At 34.2% G+C, this 25,525-nt stretch overlaps 1 protein-coding gene across 6 annotated transcripts; it reads right to left on the reverse strand.

The window, feature by feature from the left end:
• Positions 1-275: 275 nt before the first annotated feature.
• Positions 276-23,325, reverse strand: LOC105344324 (arrestin domain-containing protein 17). Of its 6 annotated transcripts, none has more exons than XM_066086570.1 (8): positions 23,182-23,325; positions 20,838-20,970; positions 7,514-7,660; positions 6,904-7,127; positions 6,219-6,398; positions 2,932-3,114; positions 2,273-2,468; positions 276-1,396 (listed from the first exon to the last, which is right to left on the reverse strand). In XM_066086570.1, the coding sequence occupies exons 2-8, from the start codon at positions 20,953-20,955 to the stop codon at positions 1,257-1,259; spliced, it is 1,188 nt and encodes a 395-aa protein (XP_065942642.1). In that variant the 5' UTR covers positions 20,956-20,970; positions 23,182-23,325; the 3' UTR covers positions 276-1,256. The 6 variants fall into 6 exon arrangements, with proteins under 6 accessions (XP_065942642.1, XP_065942643.1, XP_065942641.1 ...); XM_066086571.1 differs by lacking the exon at positions 20,838-20,970 and adding an exon at positions 7,841-7,973 and having other exon boundaries at positions 279-1,396; XM_066086569.1 differs by lacking the exons at positions 6,904-7,127; positions 7,514-7,660 and adding exons at positions 15,501-15,724; positions 16,493-16,639 and having other exon boundaries at positions 382-1,396.
• Between the last annotated feature and the right edge of the window lie 2,200 nt (positions 23,326-25,525).

The raw sequence follows: 25,525 nt of genomic DNA on the forward strand, positions 1-25,525 counted from the left end.
TTTGAGAATTTGGCGTGCCATTACAATTATTAGAGACAAAGACACTGGAAATGCAAATATAAAAACATATTGCTTATCTTAATCCCGACAACTTGAAAACGTGGAACGTGGTATATTACTAGTACATTATTATTACTAGTATTTCATACTTATAAGAAGAAATTAATAACAGATATTGAAGACAACACCCACCCACCCACCCTTTTCCGTTTTATGGTGAAATTTGAAAGATAAATGTCAATAAAATATATTTTTGCAAAAACATCAATTAAATCCTCAAACACGTGTTTTTGAACTTCCCAAATCGTTGTCAATATTGAAAATATCACAGCTCTAGAGTTATGTAAGTAATTTACATGTACAAAGTATATACATATTCTATTGACTATGATTGTACAAAGTATTCCATGTTGTTGTTTTTTTAGCTTAGAATTCATATTGTTCTTTGTAAATACACAATGCAACATTGCAATACCATTTACCTATTGAAGCCTTAGTTTACTTTTGAATACATTTTATTATATACAAATACAAATGAATACAGGATACAATTTAAATCAAACATCACGTTAACTAATGTTATCACCATATAATTTATGTAGTATGTACAGTTACTGTATAAAGGGTTAATTTCGCCCTTTTTCACTTGCAAACGGTTTCGCCCCGTCTTGAATTCGCCCTGACACAGTTGTGTTTAAAGAAAGATAGTTTAAGACATAGGAATAATTCGCCCAGTCTTAAATTCGCCCGCTGACAACGAGGGCGAAAGGGGCGAAAATAAAACGGGGTCGAATATTTCCCTGTATACTATAGCGTATAATCCTGAATGTCCTTTTAACTGTTATCAACTAATCAAACTCACAAAAAATATAAAGTCAAAACTGACAATTGGCGAACTAAGAATTCATGATTATAATGAAATAGTATCTAAAATATTTTTCATATGATATCAAAATGATTACACTTGACGCAAAATCAAAAGAAAATATGCTTTCATCTTTTATATGATATATCAATAAACCAGTATTTTAAATAAAGATTACAGTGATACTCTCATCTATGATTGAAAAAAATTCATGTTTAAGTAATATTAACCAATAATCATTTATATAATTTGATACGAAAAAAAAACACCCTGATATTAAACAAGATGACGAAACATCTCAGATTATTAAACCGTAGAGCAAATTGACTAATAAAGCCCCACCCCACCTCAAATTCATTATAAACAATGGATTAAAGAAGGGGGTTGTCAGCTACGGGAACTGAGACTGTTTGGACCAATCATAATATGTGTAGGCCGGGGCGTAGTCCATTTCTCCCCGCGTGTGTTCGGAGTCGTCTTCCTCCCGGATGTTGGTTTTACCGAACACACACTCACTGTAGCTAGGGGGCGCTGCAAAAAATCGAATTGATATGTTTGGGAAATGTTCAAGATTCTTTAGTATTATACTGTGATACATTTACTATTACTATACTTTCATGTTAAATACTGAAATCTGATTGGTTTAGACGCAGTTTGTAATCCCTTCTATTACCCTCAGCGTTAGCAACACACTTGGCAACGGGTATTCTCTTTTGAGAAGTGGACAGGCATAGCTTACATCCACTTCTCTTCACAAACCCTCATAGTTTGATTCTGGAAAACGTGTAAATGTCAGAACCAAAGACGGTTTACGCTTCGACCCATGTTTCGACTCCAGTTTCCCTGAATGTTCGTAACAGACCTACTTTTTCTACATTTTAAACATTATTGCATCCATATACATCACACAAAAAAACACTAACCCGCTGTCAAATCATTTTCGCAACTTCTACATCCCGGGTTTAAATTTTGTGTATCACATTGTTTATCTAGGTCAGTGCAGATTAAATGTTTATGTTTCGGATAAAATTGGAAACCTATTTAAGACAATAATGTCGAAAACGTAACTGAATCAACTTAATCTTACAATGTGCAAACAAATACTGAAATACTAAACTGAAATATTAGATTTGTTTTTTTCTTTTTATCTCATTAGATAAATTGTGAAAATTTGTAAATCAAATAAAATTGTGTAAAAAAAACTGTATGATGAAGGATCACAACCATATATATAAAACACTATAAGCAAATTAAATTAGTAAGTAAAGAACATGAAATAATAGCATGCTAATCAAGAATGCTTAAAACAGAGTCTGCGCCATGCTCAGACAGCGTCAGTGGATCTGCAATGTAAATAATATACAAAAGTATCGTTGTGTATTGATGTAAAGTTACATATGCACTCACGTAAATTCAACTTGTCGGTTGGGGCTACAGAGGGGTTTGGGGCTGCACCGGGAGAGGGTAACGCCGGTGTCTCTGGGGTGGACATTCCGAACTGTGTCTGGTATTGTTGGACAACTGAACGGAGGGGTGTCGTTCCAATGATGACGTGTACGGGTACGTGAAGGTCTATAGCTGGTCCAGAGGGATCAACGGTCAACTGTTTGATTAAAATTTAAATAAAATATTGGATGGACTTCTAAATTGAAGTACACAATTTAGCACTTATTACATGTAATACAATAAGCTAATTTGTATAATGGCGCTTTGCATTTGGTATTTCTATTTGTTTTGGGTAATTTGTTTTTGGAAATATCTATTCTAAATTCCTGTAACAAATAAAGCCGACATCCCTTGGTAATACATTGTAGAACACAAAAAAAAACTACGCATACCCCCTCCACCCCTCCAACAAAGGATAAGAAAGTTAATGGAAAAAAATGTCTTTCAATTTTCAAAACACACAATTTGGTAAGAAATAATACAGCTTGATCATACGAAAATAAACTTTCATTGAAAGGCAATTATGATCTTTTGGACCAAGTAAAGGGGAATATTTAACATGTAAACATGCGTGTCTTAAAAATGTTCATGATAGTGCAATGAGGAAATATAGTTATTACTTCTAAGTAATAGTTGATGTCTATAATCCTACACCCCACCAGGAATGACGGGGGTAGGGGAGGGATCATAAGCCGGTCACCGGTCCAGGTTTCTGTCTCCCCGGGCTGGACATCCTGATGCACCACCCTAGCCACCTCAGTAGTGGTTGTCTTGGATTTCGTGGTGGCATGGAATATGGTGGTCTGTGTAATGGTTATTGTGAATTAATTCAAGAACTTTAAAAAAAACATGATCCGTCGTTCAAACTAGAGTCTTAGACTCCTATAAACCCAGAGAATGCATTGTCCCTAATGTAAAATAGATTTCATCTCAACATCACTCTCTACTCTTTTTCAAAATTACATACAGCTGATAACATTATGCTGTCATTTTCATTGATCCATAATTTACCAAACTTTGCAAGAGGTATAAACGATATAAGGAATTGGCAATTCGCAACCATTACCGAAGTGAACGTGTTAACTGCATTTATATATATACAAATATATATATATATATATATATATATATATATATATATATATATATATATATATATATATATATATATATATATATATATATATATATATATATATATAGGTAACTCTCAATGGCTAGAACTTCGATTGCTCGAAGTTCTTGATCGCTCGAACTGAGTCTTGGGTCCCGATTTTCCCCCCTTTATAACTAAGCAAATTAACTCTTCATTTCTCGAACTCTTTATCTCTCTAAACCCTCGATGTCTCGAAGTCAAACTGCACTCCCGTTATTCATAATCTATAGTTTTTTACTCTCAATACCTCGAAGTGGATGTTTATATTCAAGCGTTACCTAATTAACACCCACTTGGTCATTTAAATGGCTTCAGGCGTTAGACGCGGGACCCGTGTCATGGGTTGTTTGTTCAGGCGACGCTTGTCCTGCAATGTGATAATTGCTTGATGATTGACCATGCATATCGATACCCAATCTATAATTAACACTGACAGTTTTTTGATGATTTAGAGATGCACTGAAAATTAGAGATAAATTCAGACGAAGAAATAATTTTGAGCCATGGTCAAAATTTTAGAATAATTAAACTGTAGAAATTATGTTTAAAGCAAATATAAAATCACACAATTATATAGATGTTCTATTTATCTCTTACAATTTGATTTATATTATGAAGCTTTTGAGACAGTCTCCTATATGACCCGTATTGATTTTTCAAAGATAAAAGACGATGATGCAACGTTGTGTTATGCAGTTATTGTCACAGTGATCTTGCGCAATACAATTTAGTACGTCATTTCTGATATAAATCTAACTGTTTTGATGTAAAGTTTCACTGAAATAAACCTTGAAATAATTTTTTAGCTCTAAATAATTTTTCTTGGAGCTTATTTACTTGATTAAATAGAAACACTGATCAGAAGAATTGAATAATCAAGTTTGTTGACATACACAAAGTTGGGAATGCTCGTTAGTTTGAATTGACTCGAACGAGGAACAGTTGTTGATGTTTTATAAAACAAACACTAAGCCTAGCCTAATGATTCGAAATTGAGAATAGTAAATAAGGATGCTTACTGGTGGTGGAATAAAAGTCTAATAAACATTATTTCGGTAAGTTCTTGTATATGAACACAACCTTCTTCGCGTCGTCAGGATGAACTCCTTGATAGTTAACGTAATTTGCAGTTTTATAAACTACACAAAGCAAATTGAAAGTTGGAAAGGGGCTAAACTTATAAATAAAATCTTGACAAACAATAAAAAAGGGTCTTTTGGTTACGGTTATGTATAACTTTGCAAAGAAGTGGGGGGAGGGTGCTAAGCCCCCCCCCCCTCCCCGGTTCCGACGCCTGTGCTACGCAGTTATGTTTTCCTTCATACTTGAATCTAAATTTTTGACAAAATCCATTTAATATCAATTTTTTTAGTAGATATAGTTATTTTGAAAGTACTAGCAAATCTTCGAAAATAAGTCACTGAAGCGCACAGGGGCCAAGCCCGTTTTAACGTTAACATTAATTTCAATGTAACCAAAAATAAAGAAAGGGGTCGAACTCTGACCCAGATTAAAAACTACCAGCTCGCTTCAAAAGCCTAATAAATCAATTAATTTTTAAAACACTCGCAATATGCATGTATTTTTCATAAAAGTAATGTCTGAGATACACTCATGCCGAATTTCAAGTTGATGGGTCTTAAATAAGCGGATATACGTCATTACTCTCTCGAAGTCGCCAGTTTATTTTTACTCGGACATTTACCGGTTCAGGGCTCACGATGGGATTTTGCCTATGACAACAGCAGTGTTGCAACAAGTCGAGAAACATTCGCACTAATCTTTTAAAATCTCACATCAAACGCAAGCTACTTACATACAAAAACTCCGATAAAATTCCTTAAATACTCTCCATACTGAACTTTTATTCTGCAACCACACTGACTTCGGACAGGGCCAGCCATTTTGACGTCTTCGAGAAAGACTGATTCTGATTGGACCATCAGAAATGTTAACCAATGAAACTGAGTTTAACATTAGCTATCACAATGGCCGGTCTGGTCAGAAGTTGATGTGGCTGCAGAATAAAAGTTCAGTTTGGAGAGTATCTAAGGAATTTTATCGGAATCTAAGGATGTAAGTAGCATACGTTTGATGTGAGATTTTAAAAGATTAGTGCGAATGTTTCTCGACTTGTTGCAACACTGCTGTTGTCATTGGCAAAATCCCATCGTGAGCCCTGGACCCTGGACCGGTAAATGTCCGAGTAAAAATAAACTGGCGACTTCGAGAGAATAATGACGTATATCTCCGCTATTTTAAGACCCATCGACTTGAAATTCGATATGAGTGTATCTCAGACATTACTTTTATGAAAAATACATACATATTGCGAGTGTTTTGAAAATTAATTGATTTATTAGGCTTTTGAAGCGAGCTGGTAGTTTTTAATCTGGGTCAGAGTTCGACCCCTTTCTTTTATTTATGGTTACATTGAAATCAATGTTAAAACGGGCTTGGCCCCTGTGCTGAAGCGAGGGGCTGTGTCAAAAATAGTTCGGACCGGAAGTATTTGATAAAGCATCACCCGTTTGATATTAATAGCAAAGGTTTATCACACGGGTAATATACACCACACGTATGATATATATATATATATATATATATATATATATATATATATATATATATATATATATATATATATATGACCATAAGAAAAATTTCCAAATCGACCGTAGAGTTACATACACTATTAATTTTTGTTTCAATATAGTTGATTGTAGTAACAGCTAAAACTTCTTTACAAACCATATTAAGTTTGACATAGCAACCGCACACTCGGCTGGTCATGTTTTGGATTTCCGCGTTGAAGTGGATGGCCTCCCCGGGGACATACCCGCTTCGGTTCAGGCTGACTGTACCGGATATTGGTCCGGATCTACAGCATAAACAGCACAGGAACTTGCTTTCTTGGTTCTGAGCTCCAGTCTGTCACCAAAACAGAAAACCCATGCAGAAATGAGTAATCTATAGATTATTTAGCAAAAACAAAATTGCTACGTGTACAATATGTTACTTTTGATCATGCTATATGTACAGTATCATCAATGGCTCTGCCGACAAAACGTTGATTTGGGTGGGAGGGGGGATGTTGGCAATATTTCCTAAGACAGCGGAATGGAATTGCATAAAATATAATGAAGACTGGCGTCAGTTTTACAGTCACTTATTTGTAATTATTTTTTTAGTCTGCAATTTACAGCTATATCACATACCGGGTACTTGCGACATTATCAATTACAATCAATTACTGGAATTTTAAGCCAACTGGAGAATATCTATAAATGAAATCGTATGCTCATTTGAGAAGATTCATTTGTGAAACTGTATGCCCATTTGAAAAAAAAAACAAACAACGAAAATTGGACACATTGAATATGGTACTAAGGTACAGAATGTAAACGGGGAGGGGGTGGGGTGGGGATAAACTTACCGCAGCATTAGGCTGAGTGTTCAAGTCCAGTAAAGCGATGACAGTAAAAGGCCTTTTGGTGTTGTGGTCAAACTTCCATGGCTTGTCAATGGTCCCCTTGATTGTGTACCTTACGTAGCCCGTGCCTCCTTCAAATGATGAGGGTAGATTAGGAGGAAGTGTAAAGGTGAAGGGGTACACATGCTGTCCCGGGGGTAACTGGTTATCATCACCCGTTCCCAGGCCTGTATAATTAAAACCATTGTAGTATTTTTGGTTTTTAACTTATAATTCAATATTATACAATTAGGCTATAGCATCGTTGAAATCTTTAAAGCAAGATTTTAGTGGAGTATACATTTTAATTTTTTCATTTTGATCAAAATTTTGTTATCTTGGCTATTCAACAAACATATGTTGTTGTGTATTACATATATCCAACCCTCTTCTGTATACAATACAATTTAACAAGGATTACAGTCTCTGTCAGCTGATTACTTCCGGTTCCGGTTGTATGAAACTCGAACAAGTATACATTCTACATTGACTTTAAATATCAACTATATTCAAAATGATAGGATTCTATTAGCAACTGAATCACTCATGCACCAAAATGAAAACCACAGCTGACCTTTTCCGTATACGGGCACAGTTTTCTCGAAATAGTTCTCAGTGGCGCTATAATGTCTAGTTGTGGTTATTGTAGTCTTTCCGGTACTAATGGTCTGTTGTTCCGTCCAATGGACATAAGCCAACCCCTTAAATTTCAATCTTATTTCTAAAATATAAGGTGGGTAAACACTTGTGAATCTAACTGCAAATACAATATATAGTCATTCGAATTCTAAATTGCAATTTACTCTGTGTATATAGATAATTATAAATGCCAGAGAGAGAGAGAGAGAGAGAGAGAGAGAGAAAGAGAGAGTATTATAATAATTATAGTATTGTTTGAAACCTCTCATTTTCATATCGGCATCCAGTTCCACTACCAGTCTGCCATTAATGGTTTGTCCAGCAAAATACACCTGTTGTGGATCCAGCAGTTCCACGTAAAACGACCGTAGTTTACCCATTGTACTGGTGTCTCTCTGAATAAAAAAGAAAAGGAATACTCAACACTGAATTTTGAACCATTTATATTCTAAAGATATAGGAAAGGGTCAGTTTCGTCTTTTCAATTAAAAATATAAAATACATGATTTTTAAATTATCTTATGTCCCCTGCATTTACACTTAGTCTAGCAGACAGGGTAAGCTTAGAGATCTATGGCCAGTGATGCATCATCTTTTTGTTCTTAATTAATACCTTTTGTAGTCACTACACTAACACGAATTTGAACATTTATTTTAGAATCATATGATGAACATGGTCTTTCTGCATTACTAAGCTACATACGTATAATTAACATCACAAACAAAGTGATTTCAAAGTTATCAACAAATAAACATTACAATCATGTAATTATTAAGTATATGATTATATGCTGGTTTTCTTAATTCCATTTTTTTTGGATAATTTAATGAACATAAATTAAGTAACCTACCTACTTTCCATGAAATAAGAGACCCTTCCAGAACGAGCACCACGGGTGCGTACAAATATTCGAACGTTAATATCTACGGAGGCCTTGAGGAGATATTGAGTTTAAGGTTAATATATGGCACGGGTTGTGTTTCTTGCGACATGTCCGGTGAAGAGGCGTTAACGTTTTACGTACAATATTTATAAATGAAAACATAAAGATATTGTCATCTTTGTGTGTTTAAAGATTGACTAATAAATAGATCTATAGTCATCTGAAGAAAGTTAAATTTGTTAGAGTTGATATACATGTGATGTATCGCATTGTCTTCACTTCGCTCATAATATTTACATTGTAAAGGATTTTCTGGCCTGGTCTGCCTGATTATGTTCTATAGTTATCAAGCAATTAGGCTTTCAACAGGCCATGAAGATTTGAATAATGCACAAATGCGCCCTAAAAAAGTGTAAGCATGTATTTATTTCACCGCTGTCATTGTGAAACATATACAGCTTTAATTTCTACTCCGGGGTCATGACCTGGTCACTGTGTTCTTGGTATATATACAGAATCATGTCCTACAGTAAATGAGTTTCCCATTGGTCGTTAAACGACTGTTATACCTTTGGCGTATTGTGAATTTTGAATTTACTGGTTGAATGTAAATATGACACCTTAATCTAAAGATCTGTTTAGGGTACAAAAATATGAACTATACATATACAGTAGTGTTAGGCTGTTAAAGTTACTTCGTTTTCAACATAACCTACAAAATGAAGATGCAAACCTAACAGGTTCAATTACGATTAAAATGAAAAAATATCAGTTTTCAAAAAAAACAAAAAACAAAAAAAAAATAAATAAAAACCCTACCTTCTCTTGATATTATACAAGTTTGTTGTCCTAAAACTAATGAAAACATGTTTTTTTTTAAATCAATACATCTATGGCAGCCTCGAAGAGACATTACGGGTCTTAAGGTATTATGGACCGGACGTCTCTAAAACAATATCGGAAGGATTTTTCCTTTTAATGACACAACAGCAATGAAAATTACAAGAAGATGGATGTGATTAGAACAAGATTTATTATTAAAACATACACTTCCATATACTGATATACTGATTGCAACAATTCTTTAGTCATTGAACGGTGCATTTATCGATTTGAGCTGAAATTTAAAATCATTATTTTTTCATGGCCGTATTTAATAGTTAAGAGAGTTATAATTTTTAAAATATTAGCCAACCAGAACATGAGAGCCAGTTTTCGAGCTAGTTAGTAACATACAAGAATCTTTTGTTACTAGTATGTAAACAATTTGAAATTTTTCAGCTCAAACCGTAACCATCCAATTTAAACTGATTGAACTGTAATTGTAAACCCTTTTTTAAACACATATTCGCTTATGCAAATATTACACGTTAACGACAAACAAAAAACACAATACGTTAGAAACACAATACGTTAGAAATGGTACAGCCATGAACGATCTGTAATTATTCATACATTCATACATAGACTACCAGATATTTATTTCATAATAAATATTACATATATATATTTGATACATGTATTTATACTTACTAGCTCCAAACAAGTACATATATATAGTATGTTAAAGCAATACACCCATTGCATTCTATTCATTATATTCTTAGTATATAAAATTTCGCGCATTCCTTGTAAAACGATTTAATCAGCTTTACAAACGTGTTAATTTTTTTTAAACCAATAGCTTGATAACTTTTAAGGAGGCCGGGGGGGGGGGGGGGAGGGGGTCAACAAAGTTAACCATCCGATGTACCTTAATTTTTTTTTTTTTTTACAAATGATGTGTTAAGCTATAAACAATTATTGAGGAAAGACCATTTTAACTAAAGTTGAGTTAGAATGTTTTCCTATATCTTTATATAGAGCTCTTCTTCTTCAGGAGATTTATAAAGTCTAAAAAACGGCCACGGCCATCTAGCCCTTTTAAATTAGTAAAACATTGTTCTCACAGCCCTTTGAAACTGTCATTGATATTCTGAATTCCCATAAAGACCTTATGTTTCTATCAAAAATGATTTCAGATGAGTAGAGAGAGCACGGTTCAATATGGAAAGGTGGGTAACGTTTCACGAAGCTGAGACTTTCAACAAAATGTGACGTTGTATTTTAAAACTTGTTCGTATAAATTGAATACTTGTTCTGCTTGTCCTAAGGGGAAAAGTGCTAAAACCGTCATATATTATAAATGACTGATGACTGGTGCATCTTTTACACACACGTCTCATGGCATGATGTTTCACAAAAAATAATTCTTCGACGTCCAGTTTGGGGGGGGGGGGGGGGGAGGGGGATGGGGTGGGGGTGGGGGGGGGGGGTCGGTAAGGAAAGGTGGAAAGACCTTTCAAAAAAGTTAATATTGATTGAGGGCACGTCGGTTACAAAAATTTTCTACAATACCAAACAACCCTTAATTTGAACCGTATTAACTAAGGAGAATTTAATTATTATATTTCCAAAATACATGTATAAGTATATGTATCAAGCAGTATATATAACTTATATATTCTTAAAAATAAGAACACATATGGTATTATATCGGTTACTATGAAAACATTTCATTGTTTTCATTTGTTGTAGCCATCTTTTATAAGCAGTTTAAAAAATCACTGACACGAGAGGAGGGGGGGGTTATTTTCGATGACGGTAACTCTAGGACCTGTAGATACAAAGTTAACGTTTTATTATATAGATAGAAATGTATCTGAGTGAACCATTAATATCGGTAAACAACTAAACATGGAATCTACATTTAGCCTCCATGGACAAAGATGAGTCCACAGTATCTCCAAGATAAAACAAAACTCATCAGTCAAGTTAGTTCAATTGATGTTGGTGAACTGGGTAACCTAAAACAAATAGGATAAAGCCGGCATGACATGGAGATCAGGTTAACCCATCACCAACTCCCATAGTGTCATTTATGTTGCTGTTGATTGATTGGAAGGGGGGTGGTCAGCTACTGGAACTGGGATTGTTTGGACCAGTCATAATAGGTGTAGGCCGGGGCGTAGTCCATTTCTCCCCGCGTGTGTTCGGAGTCGTCTTCCTCCCGGATGTTGGTTTTACCGAACACACACTCACTGTAGCTAGGGGGCGCTGCAACAAATCGAATTGATATGTTTGGGAAATGTTCAAGATTCTTTAGTATTATACTGTGATACATTTACTATTACTATACTTTCATGTTAAATACTGAAATCTGATTGGTTTAGACGCAGTTTGTAATCCCTTCTATTACCCTCAGCGTTAGCAACACACTTGGCAACGGGTATTCTCTTTTGAGAAGTGGACAGGCATAGCTTACATCCACTTCTCTTCACAAACCCTCATAGTTTGATTCTGGAAAACGTGTAAATGTCAGAACCAAAGACGGTTTACGCTTCGACCCATGTTTCGACTCCAGTTTCCCTGAATGTTCGTAACAGACCTACTTTTTCTACATTTTTAACATTATTGCATCCATATATATCACAAAAAATCAACACTAACCCGCTGTCAAATCATTTTCGCAACTTCTACATCCCGGGGTTAAATTTTGTGTATCACATTGTTTATCTAGGTCAGTGCAGATTAAATGTTTATGTTTCGGATAAAATTGGAAACCTATTTAAGACAATAATGTCGAAAACGTAACTGAATCAACTTAATCTTACAATGTGCAAACAAATACTGAGTCAAATAATTACAAAGTGTTATTTCTTCCCTTTTTAACCATCTCTTATGGTGACAAATTTTGTTCTACATCTGTTTTTAACAAGAAAACGAACATTGATTAATATAGCATGCAAGAAAGATTAAAATAAAAGAGTTTTCATTGTTTTATGTGACAACGTTACTTATTTTATCGTATGCATTTTGTTAAATTGTTTTAAATTGTAAAAACGTTCTATATAGCTCTGTAAATTTTAAGAAAAATACCTTTAATAAAAAGTCTACAATCGAAACACTATTTTCCGTTTTTTCCGACTCTAAATTTTCTACTTTTTAAACCACCTATAGCGAATGATCTCATAGTTTAAAACCGGAATGTAGAAGTTGAGAAAATGATTTGAAAGCGGGTTAGTGGTGATTTGTTTGTAATATATGGATGCATTTGTGTTTAAAATGTAGAAATAATAGGTCTGTTACGAAAATTCAGTGAAACTGGAGTCGAAACATGGCTCGAAGTGTAAACTGTCTTTGGTTCCGACATTTACACGTTTTCCAGAATCAAAACATGAGGGCTTGCGAAGAGAAGTGGATGTAAGCTATGCCTGTCCACTTCTCAAAAGAGAATAGGCAACGGGTAACACAACGAATTGTTACATGCGCGTAAACTATGCGCGTACGGTTCGCCAAAGAATTCACGTCATTCATATATAAAAGTAGTAAAGTTTTCTTTAAAATTAAGACATTCAGTATAATAAAATAAATAGTGCCCGTTTAGGAGGGTAAGAGTTGAAATTGACACCCCTCAAAAACCATTGTCAACCGCTTCGCGTCGGTTGACAATAGTTTTCTCGGGGTGTCAATTTTAACTCTTACCCTCCTAAACGGGCACTATTTATATAATGAGACATTTCAATGATTATCGAGATTTATTCCAAAACTCAAATCACTTACAAAACTGTACTAGTACGTGTAGATATCCTTTTTCAGATCGATATCATAATGATAAAGTAGTAACCTTTTGCACCATTTGACTTGCTTTTGACTTGCTTATCATAATATGTAAATACCTGCAGTTTCTATAAGACATAGTCCCCTTTTCCTAATATTTATAACTTAATAATATTTTTTTTGACTTATTAATAATAGAAACTAAATATTGAGTTGGACACTCACGTAAGTTGGACATGTCAGGCATGGCTGCGGCCATTGGCGGTGCAGAGGGAGCTGACGGGGCCGGACCAGGGGGAGGTAACGCTGAAGGCTGAGAGGTCATTCCAAATTGTGTCTGGTACTGCTGGACAACTGAACGCAAGGGTATTGTTCCAATGATAATAAGTAAAGGCACATGAAGGTCTATGGCAGGCCCAGAGGGATCAACGATCAGCTGTTTGAAAAAGTCAAAACGCTAGATTTATTATATTTAAACTAATATTAATTAATAATCAATCAAGCTCTGGACGTCATTATACATGCATATGACCCGCATTTTTAAACAAGCTTAAGGTCAAAATCTAGTAAATGAAAGGTGCCTACAGATTTATGAAATTCAAGAAATTAACTCTTTTAATGATGCTTCAAAACAATATATTTGTTTCACAGGGTGTACCGGGGATTAATGTTTTGGTAAACACAATGAAAAATCATGTTTTAAACAATCATTTTCTATGAAATATAAAGGATATAGGGTAACAAATATCAGAGTTTGTCCATTTTTTACTTATAAAATTTATCTAGAATACCTACAGTCTTTCCAAAAACGGAATTAAACAAGCTCTTGACCCCCTCTTTAGAATGATGTCAAATAGAATATAGGTACCGGGATTTCTTTTCCCGTGATTAATTATAGAATGTCAAAATATTGTTTTATTTTCTACATACCTAATTCCTTTAAATACGGGAAAAATTCATCAAATCAATTATGATGTCATAATGGTTCTAGCACCAAAAAGACAGTCTGAAATCATTTACTAGATCTTGACCTTAACAAATCATTGGATTCCTTTAAAAAATCATTGCTCGCAAATTAACTGTAAAATTCTTTCATCTTTGTTATCATATTAAACATATTACTAGATTTAAAATCGGAACCAACTCTCAAGAAACAAAATTGCACTTTCGAAAAATTTAAGTAATAGGGCAATATATAAGCCGTTTTAAAAATATGTTTCTAATATTAAAATAAGTAAACTACTTTTTGTCACCTCTAAGTAATAGTTGATATCTATAATCCTACACCCCACCAGGAACGAAGGGGGTAGGGGAGGGATCATAAGCCGGTCACCGGTCCAGGTTTCTGTCTCCCCGGGCTGGACATCTTGATGCATCACCCTAGCCACCTCAGTAGTGGTTGACTTGGATTTCGTGGTGGCATGGAATATGGTGGTCTGTGTAGATGGTATATTGGAAAAAAATAATTGAAAGGTCTTTGATATTAAAATTGAGATGTACTCCCCTGGGGAAAATTCCACGTTAGACTAAAGCTACAGCGTGAAAGCTGGCATTCGGGGAAATCCTACTCTGAAACATTGCTTTAATTTTCAGGAACGAATAATTATAAATACAATGTGTGTGAAACGAATACCAACAACAAAAACTCCACCAACATGCACGAATCAAGATTTTTCATTTTTGGTTTAAAAGAGTGTCAATTTTATAGCAAAAGCAAACACAACCTAGCAGTACTAACCATAGTAAGTTTGACATGGCAACCGCACACTCGGCTTGTCATGTTTTGGATTTCTGCGTTGAAGTGGATCGCCTCCCCGGGGACGTACCCGCATCTGTTCAGACTGAGTGTACCGGTAATCGGTCCGGACTTACAGCACAAGCAACAGAGGAACTTGTTCTGCTGGTTTTGGGTCCCACACTGTTAAATATTAAAAAGCAGGAAAAAAAGTTAATTATGAATAAATTCAAAGAAGGCAACGAGATCTCATGTCAAAATTGAAAATCAATTTGCGAAGGAAATGGATGGATTGGTTTGACTTTTAAAAACTGCAAAGTCAAATGAGATCATTGCAAGACTTATTATTTATAGTAAAAATATCAGTATTGGGAAATATTGTAACATACGCTTGTTTTCTTTTACTCTTGTATATGTTTAATATGCTTATAGACTTAAAAATTTCTTGGACAATCATTATCCTAAAGCTACGGAAACACTATAATGCGCGAGGGTATACGTTTGTTGATCAATCGAGATCAAGTTATATATTTATAGGATACAGAAGCAGTACAGAAATTGTTAAAGATACTTTTTTAAATAAAATAATAGGATTGTTCTGTACGTCCCAGCAAACAACTAAGCCGAGAGAATTGGCTCCTTGATTGCAATTAATTCCACAACTTAGCTATTCAATACTCAGAGATTCAGTGAAATGAACTTACTGCAGCATTAGGTTGGGTGTTCAAGTCCAGTAAAGCGATGACAGTGAAAGGCCTTTTGGTGTTGTGGTCAAACTTCCATGGCTTGTCAATGGTCCCCTTGATTGTGTACCTGACGTAGCCCGTGCCTCCTTCAAATGACGAGGGTAGATTGGGAGGAAGTGTGAAGGTGAAGGGGTACACATGCTGTCCTGGGGGCAGCCGATTATCATCGCCCATCCCCAAACCTGTACAAAATCATCGTCGCATTTTTTTCAATGGTTTCTTATTTTTGTACATATCTTTTACAGTTTGATGCTTTGCTATGTTGCGCACTTTCAATGATATGCTATGAGATACAGAAGGGTTCAAACATTTAAAAGTAAAATAAAAAACCAAAATTTACCACCAATACTTGTATGCCATGTAAAAGTTTATTCTTTTAATTAAATAAAGTAATTAAAAACGAGTTGAAGTTATAATGTAAATGTATGTTATAATATGGTATGCTATGATGAATGAGTGTCTAATAATATGCTATGAGATTGTATGCTATGGGATTGAGATTAACGCTATGCTATGGTGTAAGCTTGAATTGACAGCAACAAAATGCCGGAAACGTTAGACATTATAGAAGCGGAAAATAAGTTTGTATCATGCTTAGACATTTTTTTAAAAAAAATTTCGGCAGAAAAAAGTGCGTGTACAGAATACAACAATTTTGGTATATCCTTCAGTTGTACCTGCGCCAACAACAACTGCCTTCATGATATTATAATTGCATGACTTAAAGAGGCACGGTTATTCATGGTAACTCAGTTAAAAATTACAACCTCTTCCATACACAGGAACAACTTGCTCAAAGTATGTCTCTGATGCTGTGTAATATTCAGTCTCGGTACGCTGATTACTCCCGGTTCCGGTTGTATGAGACTCCGACCAGGATACATCAGACATGCCTTTAAAGATCAACCTTACTTCTGAAAATACAGAGGGTTATAAATGAAAATGCTGACCTCTTCCATAGACGGGTACAGTTTGATCGAAGTAGTTTTCAGTGGCGCTATAATGCCTCGTTGTGGTTCGTCGGTTCTTCCCGCTTCCGGTGCTGTGCTGCTCGGTCCAATGAACATAAGCCAATCCCTTAAATTTCAATCTTATTTCTGAAATATATTTGTATTAGATGTGGAATATAAACGCAGGGCATTTTAAACTGACTTCACCAGTTCTTTTTTTTTTTTAAATTGCACCAAGAAAATTACAGCACATGTGTGTAATTCTGTAATTGTGTGTTGGTTTATTTTTTTTCCAAACTAATTTTATGTTATAAAAAATTATTACATGTACACGTTCAGAACATGTTTTACACGTCCTCTGTAAATGTGTGTAATTCTGTAATTGTGTGTTGGTTTATTTTTTTTCAAACAAATTTTATGTTATAAAATTTATTACATGTAGCAAAAAGGTCAATTTCTATAACACGTTGGAACGATCAGATAGTTTTTTGATTATCAACAAAAGAAGAAATTGTAGTTTTTAATGACATTAAAATATACATGTAATATCATTACGATTAAATCAAGTGTTGTATACACCTGTAGATGTTAGAACGATTTTAACAAGGCCTTGGACTTTCAGTAAGATGTTACTATCTGTTTCTTGCATCAAAACAAGTTAAAAGTGATGTTGGTTTCGAGTGAAATATACACAGATTTCGTGGTCTTAGCTCAAAAGCCAGACAAATCTTGTTGGTTTGAAAGAGTCTTGGATGATTGGTCAGCAATGAAATAGACAGGCCTACCTCACATTGCTGTTTGATACCAACTACTTAAAGTCCAAGCCCTTGTTAAAATGGTTCTGAGTAACCATCTTTTGGGTTATACAATTTTACTACTCAGAACAAGTTTTGTTCACTTTTAAGGTTTGCCTTAAATATCGTGATAAAGCAATACGATATCCTAGTGTACATAATTGTTCCCTGTATATTGAAGTAAACTTAAGCTTTTTTTACACTTCTATTCATGATGCGCTGTAGTGTATGATTTATTATCGAATAAAAGACCAATGTACTCAACAGGTCGCTATTGAACATATAAATACAAAGGCTTAGTACGCAGTTATGTACAATTGAATTATAATATCCATATTTTATATCTCTACCGTTTTCAATTTCTGTGTGCTATTGATTACATGGTCGTGTTTACAAATTACGGGGAAATTCAATGAAATCTTAAACTCATTTAAGATTTGTTTACATGGAAATAAATTTAATAAAAATGAGAATCGATATATATCGAAAATAAGATAGCCAATTATTTTTTTTCATTTAATTCCGACGCATTGGTAGCAAGGGACAGTTTCGAATAAAGTACCCGTCAATATTTTTGTAAAATTGAGAGTTGCTGTACTTGAAGGCTTATGAGTGTTGCTAAAATTCATGAAATGATTTTTAATGATTATCATTAGTTAGAGGGGTGTCTCTTGTTGAAATTGATATGCAATATGTAGGCCCCTTATGTTAGGTACATGAGAATCAGAAGTAAAATGCGAAACCTGCGGCTTTGACTGTTGTGCTGACTTTACACAGTGAAATTGCAAGTTACAGACGGGAGGTAAAATAACACGAAAAGTAGGTGGATGGGACATTGAAAACTATACACCGGTAAGTTTGTGACATGTGATAGTGCAACATGCACGCGGTACGGAAGGTCAACCCTCTGCAGGGAATTAGCTGGGGGAGGTCTAAAAAGCTGCAAAATCACGAAAAATTAGCAAAATATGAAAGGGTCAAAATCTCATAAAAACCAGTATGTAGAGAATTTTACAGGTTTTGATTAGCAATTTTCTTCAGAAATTGGTGATTGGCCTTATAAAGAGTGAATTAAAGGTATTTGTGCTGAATGGGAACTGAGGAAATTCTAGTTACAGAGTTCCGAAGACATGCATCCATTGGCTACAATGAATTGGATCAAAAAAACTGTCCCCTGCCACCTTCAAGACTACATGGTATTTTCATATTTCTCCTTTAAGTGTAATTTTGAGTGGATTTTGTACCATAAGTAATATATTTTGTGAAAATGGATGATTTTCTTGGCTATAGATGTCATGACATCATTTAATAGCTAAAATATTCAAGGGGAGTAACTCCCTCTTAAATGTGTAGAATGACCACCACTAGAGTAAATTGGCTTAGAGAGTAGGCATTTCCTATCCTGATGACAATTAATAGGCTTAAGTTAATTACTGAGATAAGAATAAATACTTTAAAACAGTTTTTATCAATTAAATCATTAAATGTATGAATTTGCAGCCATTTTGCTGTCTGATTTTATGAAATAACATTAATCCACCTGACTTATATCACCCAATTTTTTAAAAACAGCATATTTTTATTTCAAATGAACTTTACATGTAGACAAATGCAGTTATCAAAGTATACAATATGTCAAAAAACTCAAGTTTTTGCTCCTTCCTATCAAAAAATGGTATTTTAGATGTATTTACAGAATTGAAAAAGCCACCCCCTCTTTCCAATGGACTCCATTACCATTACATGTAGGATATGTAACTGTACATTTGACCTTGAAATAACATCTGCTATGATAATTACTCTTGAAATGAGCAAAAAACAACATATTTTTACCCTTTTATTGTATATATGCATCAAAAATGTAGAAAACATGTAAAATTTGAAGCATTTTCATGGAATTCTCATCCGTCCCCAGGTACCCGGGTGTGTTTGAATTTCATTTTGATTAAACGCACATGTCACACTTGTAAGTCTTACTAATTTAGCAAAGTTAAAAGGAGACTAGAAACCAGAATATATAAGATATCAACTAAATATGGTTATAGGCTTAGTTTTTCCTGAAAACAAGAAATCACATGTAGGGCGACATGACTTTTTGTGTATAAAAATGCTACAAATCATCCATTTACCAAAAAAGATCAATTTTAAATATCAGTGATGGTTGTTTTCAATTATGTGTAAGAAATGACTCAAGGAAACTGCCACAAGTTTCATAATATTAGGTTAAAGTGTTCAAACTAATGCTTCTTGTGAAAATCAAAAGATAGGGGGAGGGTATACATGTAAAGGGATTTGTAAGTGATGTGATGCTTTTATCATGATAATATCAAGCAGATGCATGTAGTATTCAATGAGGTTTCTTATTTAAGGTGGTTGAACAACAGTTGACCTCTAAAAGATTAGGTAAAGATGCTTTATTTATGGAGAGCCCTGTGAATCTGTGTTAAATAGAGGAAAGTGGAAATGGTGGGTTCACTTAAATGGCCATATTTTTCTTAAACCTCAATGGAATTGGCAAAATGTGGTGTACTTTTTTTCAGAATAGCATAAGCTTTGTAATTTTAAGACAAAATGACTTTTCAGAGAATGTGAGTGTATGTTAAAGGTAGCAAGGGACAGTTTCGAATAAAGTACCCGTCAATATTTTTGTAAAATTGAGAGTTGCTGTACTTGAAGGCTTATGAGTGTTGCTAAAATTCATGAAATGATTTTTAATGATTATCATTAGTTAGAGGGGTGTCTCTTGTTGAAATTGATATGCAATATGTAGGCCCCTTATGTTAGGTACATGAGAATCAGAAGTAAAATGCGAAACCTGCGGCTTTGACTGTTGTGCTGACTTTACACAGTGAAATTGCAAGTTACAGACGGGAGGTAAAATAACACGAAAAGTAGGTGGATGGGACATTGAAAACTATACACCGGTAAGTTTGTGACATGTGATAGTGCAACATGCACGCGGTACGGAAGGTCAACCCTCTGCAGGGAATTAGCTGGGGGAGGTCTAAAAAGCTGCAAAATCACGAAAAATTAGCAAAATATGAAAGGGTCAAAATCTCATAAAAACCAGTATGTAGAGAATTTTACAGGTTTTGATTAGCAATTTTCTTCAGAAATTGGTGATTGGCCTTATAAAGAGTGAATTAAAGGTATTTGTGCTGAATGGGAACTGAGGAAATTCTAGTTACAGAGTTCCGAAGACATGCATCCATTGGCTACAATGAATTGGATCAAAAAAACTGTCCCCTGCCACCATTCTCACGTTCTTCGCACGTTTTTATCTTATCTCACTTCTGTATTGCTATTCTTTGCAGCTTCAGTGCCAAGAGCTCAAATAACCGACTTATGGTAGCCCGTATCTGACTTGACCTACATTTCATTGTACATAGAGTATGGTGTATCGATACCCCCGTGCAATATATCTTTACCATCATAACCTGTTAGCCTCACACCCTCCCGACCACACACGTGACACATACACACATACCCAAGCTTACATGTACGTACAATTATCAAAGCTAATATTAATAGTAATAATTATTGTTTGAAACCTCTCATTTTCATCTCGGCATCCAGTTCCACTACTAGCCTGCCATTAATGGTTTGTCCAGCAAAATACACCTGTTGTGGATCCAGCAGTTCCACGTAAAACGACCGTAGTTTACCCATTGTACTGGCGTCTCTCTGAAAATAAACAAAAATATAAAGCATTTTCATGATTTTATATACTAGAACTATAGCTAGAACTCGAATTGTAGTACAGAAAATTGCGGTTATAGCGAACACGCTTATAATGAAATGACCATTACAGCAAAGTGGTTTTAATTTCCTGTACTTTATAACATACTGTAAACTTGACGGATATAACGAATTACGCTTATAACAAAGCGAAATCACCCGTCCCTGGCATTTCGATATAAGCGCGATTTACTGTATTGTCCTAGTAAATGAATCGATACAGAACTGGGATTTCATATATTTTATTTACTTACAAAGCAGATTTATTATAACAAACAATTGTTAGATCATATTACACACATGAAACTGCAATAGCGTACTGTTACTTATGAGGTTTGTTACTGACTGACTACAGAAATATATTGGGTTGACCGAGCTCATTGTACATGTAAATAACATCAACCCGATATATATTTGTAGTCAGTCAGTAAAAAACCTAATAGCTAATAAGTATTTTGTTTTCCCAAGTACTTTCAAGTGAGACACTTATTCACAAAAAGCGATGATCAACGCAAATCCATGTAAAAGTGGCCTTAGGTCTACATCTCGCGTCTATTTTTACACAATGAAACTCTTCAAAACTATCATTATCACCTTTCAAAAACCCTATGTTCATCGTCGATGCACCTTTCTTTACTTTATACAATGTTTTGTTGCTATTCAATTTTAAACGTTTTCTACCTTTCCTCCGCAGAGGTTTGAGCAAATCTCAACACTCAGACATAGGTATATTCCTTAAAAATGTGTGGCATTTGAAATTCAATTCCCCGCGCCGATGTAAATTTCAATTTACGATATGTCTTAGGGTTTCTTTCCCGTCGTTTAAAAAAATATACAAATAATGGTCACTGAAGTTCAATCGAAATTGAAAAAAAAGAAGAAATCCAATACTGTATATAAGATTATTTTCGCCCAGTGTTATTTTCGTTCTACTTCACGTTCACAAACGGTTTCGCCCCTTCTTTGAACCTTCCCAGATGCAATTATGTTAAAAGAGGTCAGGTATTAATTGCGAGAATAGAATTCGCCCAGTCTTAATTCGCCCGCTAACAACAAGGGCGAAATAAGCGAAAATAAAACGGGGCGAATATTTCCCTGTATTATGTATACAGTATTTCTTCGATGACATATCGACTTGTTAAAATCGGAGATGCTAACTGGGATTTATAATTGAAAATCTGACATTATTTAACTCTACCTGCTTGTATTCGAAGGTTCTTTGAATAACTGCACAATTTTTCAACATTACTAGCATACAATATCAATTGCTACACAAAACACAAGTACACTTTGGTGGAGTTTCGCTAAAATATAACGTATACTATTTTCTGTCCCAGATTACATCATAATTTGCACATTTATCAAACTACTAATTACCTAACGTTATGCTATCAAGTGTCAGTCGATAATATGCACGTGATGGAAGATTATATCTAATCTAATCGTGCTGATCAAAAGTGCAAGCCTAAATAAATAACTGAAATGGCTCATATCTTGCCTCTCCTTTCAAAAATTGATTTCATTTATTTTAATACTTTTTTCCCAAATTAATACTTAAAAGAAGTCGTTATATAGCTATCGGTTTTCCTAACATCCATCCCCAGTCAGCCCTTCCAACATTATTATATTTTTTAACCCCAATGTTTTCTGTTTCGTTTTTAAGGTATAAAGAAAATTTGTGTTGGAGTTGTGTTCCATAGTTTTTCTCCGGATTATTCGCAGGGTGGGGTTTTTGCACGGTTGACGAATTTAATCTTCTATTGTTGCATTGCTGATTGCGGAGTCTCTTGCACGTGGGTTTCATTCACTAAGATGCAGGGATTTGTAACAATATTTAAACAGGCAATCAGTAAATCACAATTGCAGTATACCTGAATTGACCTAATTATGTATTGTTGACATCTTTTTAAAAAAATATGATGTATGGATCGCCTGCATGGCATAGCCCAATTGTATTTTATTAATACAAAAGAAATGTTTTACTCAACAATCAATACTGTGTATATATTAAATAGTTGATAATCTAAGTTATCACTTATCGATTTTTATGCGAGCGCGAATCAACCCGTAAAATAATAATCGTAAACGTTTTTAACAATTTCAGGTAACCCTGCCATCATATTAAAATCAAATTCCTAACACTGTGGTTTTACATACTTGTTTTGTAGGCAGCTAGATCTACGATCGTCTCTGTTAGATACACCCCGCTGAAATTAGGAAATCTGTTTGTAAATAATACACATGTATCTGTTGTTGGTACGGAAACCTACACGTGACATAATTTTCGCTTGGGATATTTCGAAATAGGGTGATTTTACGTGCATCGGCCACTGTTGAACTTTTAGTTGAAATCATCATGTGTCCACTAGATCCGCTAGGTTTAAATATTTTCTATTTGTATGAAATATAAAAATAAATAGCCAAGAATCATTTTTTATTTTTATACAATCGAGATTTAAAATACAAAATGATACAAGGATGGATTCATGTCAATGTATTAATCATTCTCTTTATAGATAATTTATTCATTCCAGGATATAAACTTTGATGTAACATTGTGATTTAATATGTACCATAACCCAAATATAAGTTAATAATTGATACACCTTGTATAAAGCGTGATGAACTATAACTGTTGATATTACAAAGGTGACTTATAGGCCCAATGGGCCGGGTGCCCAATATTCATGCACAAGTAGTTGTTATAAAATTTGTATCATACGGCACAATTGTACATAATATGCACATGTCACTATAATAAATAATTTACTTACATTCTTATATTTACAGATAGGTGCTTAATAATTACATCAGGGGCAGATATATACATGTACATATAAAGTGCAAACACATACAATTGGATTTTTAAATAGCCCCATCCATAACCACGAGATTTTGAGTGAAGGATTGTCCTGCTTCCTCTATTTATTTAAAATTATTATTACTGGAAATTAAGTTATATAGCTCAAATCAATTAACACTTTACACGATTATGATTAGACCCCCCCAAAAAAACATGCACGCTTCTTAGACTGTTTAATGAATGTAAATATATGCCCGATCCATGGTGAAATGAATATTTTATAAATCTCAAGGTCAAATTATGTTTTCCTCAATATATTTGACAATGACAATGACAATGACAATTTCTTTATTCTCCGAACTGCATAAATTACAGTGTTGAGAAAAGTCACAAAAAAATTTGAACGATAATACATATAATACATACATTGCATGCATTGGAGTGACAATACAAAAGTGAAAAAAAAATGAAAAAGGGAAAAAAGTATGATAAACAATTAACCTAGAGAGCTAACTCTCTCAATTATAACTTTAATGAATTTGCACAGATTAATCAACAATTTTTTATTACTAGTATTAAAGAGTTGTTGAAATTTGTAAACATTTGGTTGTGTGTAGAAGTATGAAGGTATGTATAAAACTCTCTTATCTTTAATTGTTACATCTGTACAATGAAATAAATAATGAAATTCATCTCCTATCTCAATACAGTTACATATGGTACATATACGGTTTTCACGAGGTATATCATACCATCTACCTCGTTCTATAGGCAATTTAGCATTACTTGTTCTAAACATACAAAAAGATTTCTGATATTTGTATGGCAGATCTAATAAGTATTTTTCCAAAGATAATGTAGTTTTAAAAATTCTATAGTTAATACCTTTTGATGAATTATACATTTCACTATTCCATGACTGCTTGAATTGGTCTAGAAGTATATGAAAAACTGTTTTCTTAAAGCTGCTTGGTCCGATTTTTGTGTAATTACAGTATCAAAATTTTTTCCATACAAATCATTTATCTTAGAAAGTTATGGACTTTCTCCTATTTACACCAGCAGAATCAGTCTCCTTTCAAAGTTAGAAATATTCAAAGTTAATAAAAATAATTTCTCTTTGGGAAAACGAAAAAACAAACCAAAATGCATCATGTGAATGTTTAGAATAGGAAACCGCTTGGTTTCGTCCCCCGAATGATTGGGGTTATTCAACCCACATGCTTTGCATCGATTGTAAAGAAAGCAGACTTTGGAAATATTAGCGAACAAAACGTACACATGTTTATTTGTAATTTGTTTGATCATTTTGTCCTTTATTTAAAGCGATGTCAAAGTCGTAATACAACCATACCCGTCTCGTCGTCAGGGGTGAAATTTAACATGAGGCGAAATAACGCGGTACCTTTCAATGTCGTTTGTTTTGTTAGCAAATTTTGTACGTATTTTTCTTCATTGAAATTTGGCATAATTGACGGGTAACACTACTACAATGTCTATGATTATACAGATACTAAGCATAGCCATCGTTTAAAAGCGTGCGTAAAATTTGATATAAAATCGGACCAAGCAGCTTTAAGCCACTGGATATTTACATTTTGTTGATACAAAATAATAGATAGACCACAATCATTCAATATTTTAACAATAAATTTAAACCAGGGTCTGTTCATTTTACCCATTGCATATTGTAGTTTT

This window comes from Magallana gigas, chromosome 6 (assembly GCF_963853765.1).
Source record: "Magallana gigas chromosome 6, xbMagGiga1.1, whole genome shotgun sequence".
In the NCBI taxonomy this organism is placed as follows: Eukaryota; Metazoa; Mollusca; class Bivalvia; order Ostreida; family Ostreidae; genus Magallana; species Magallana gigas.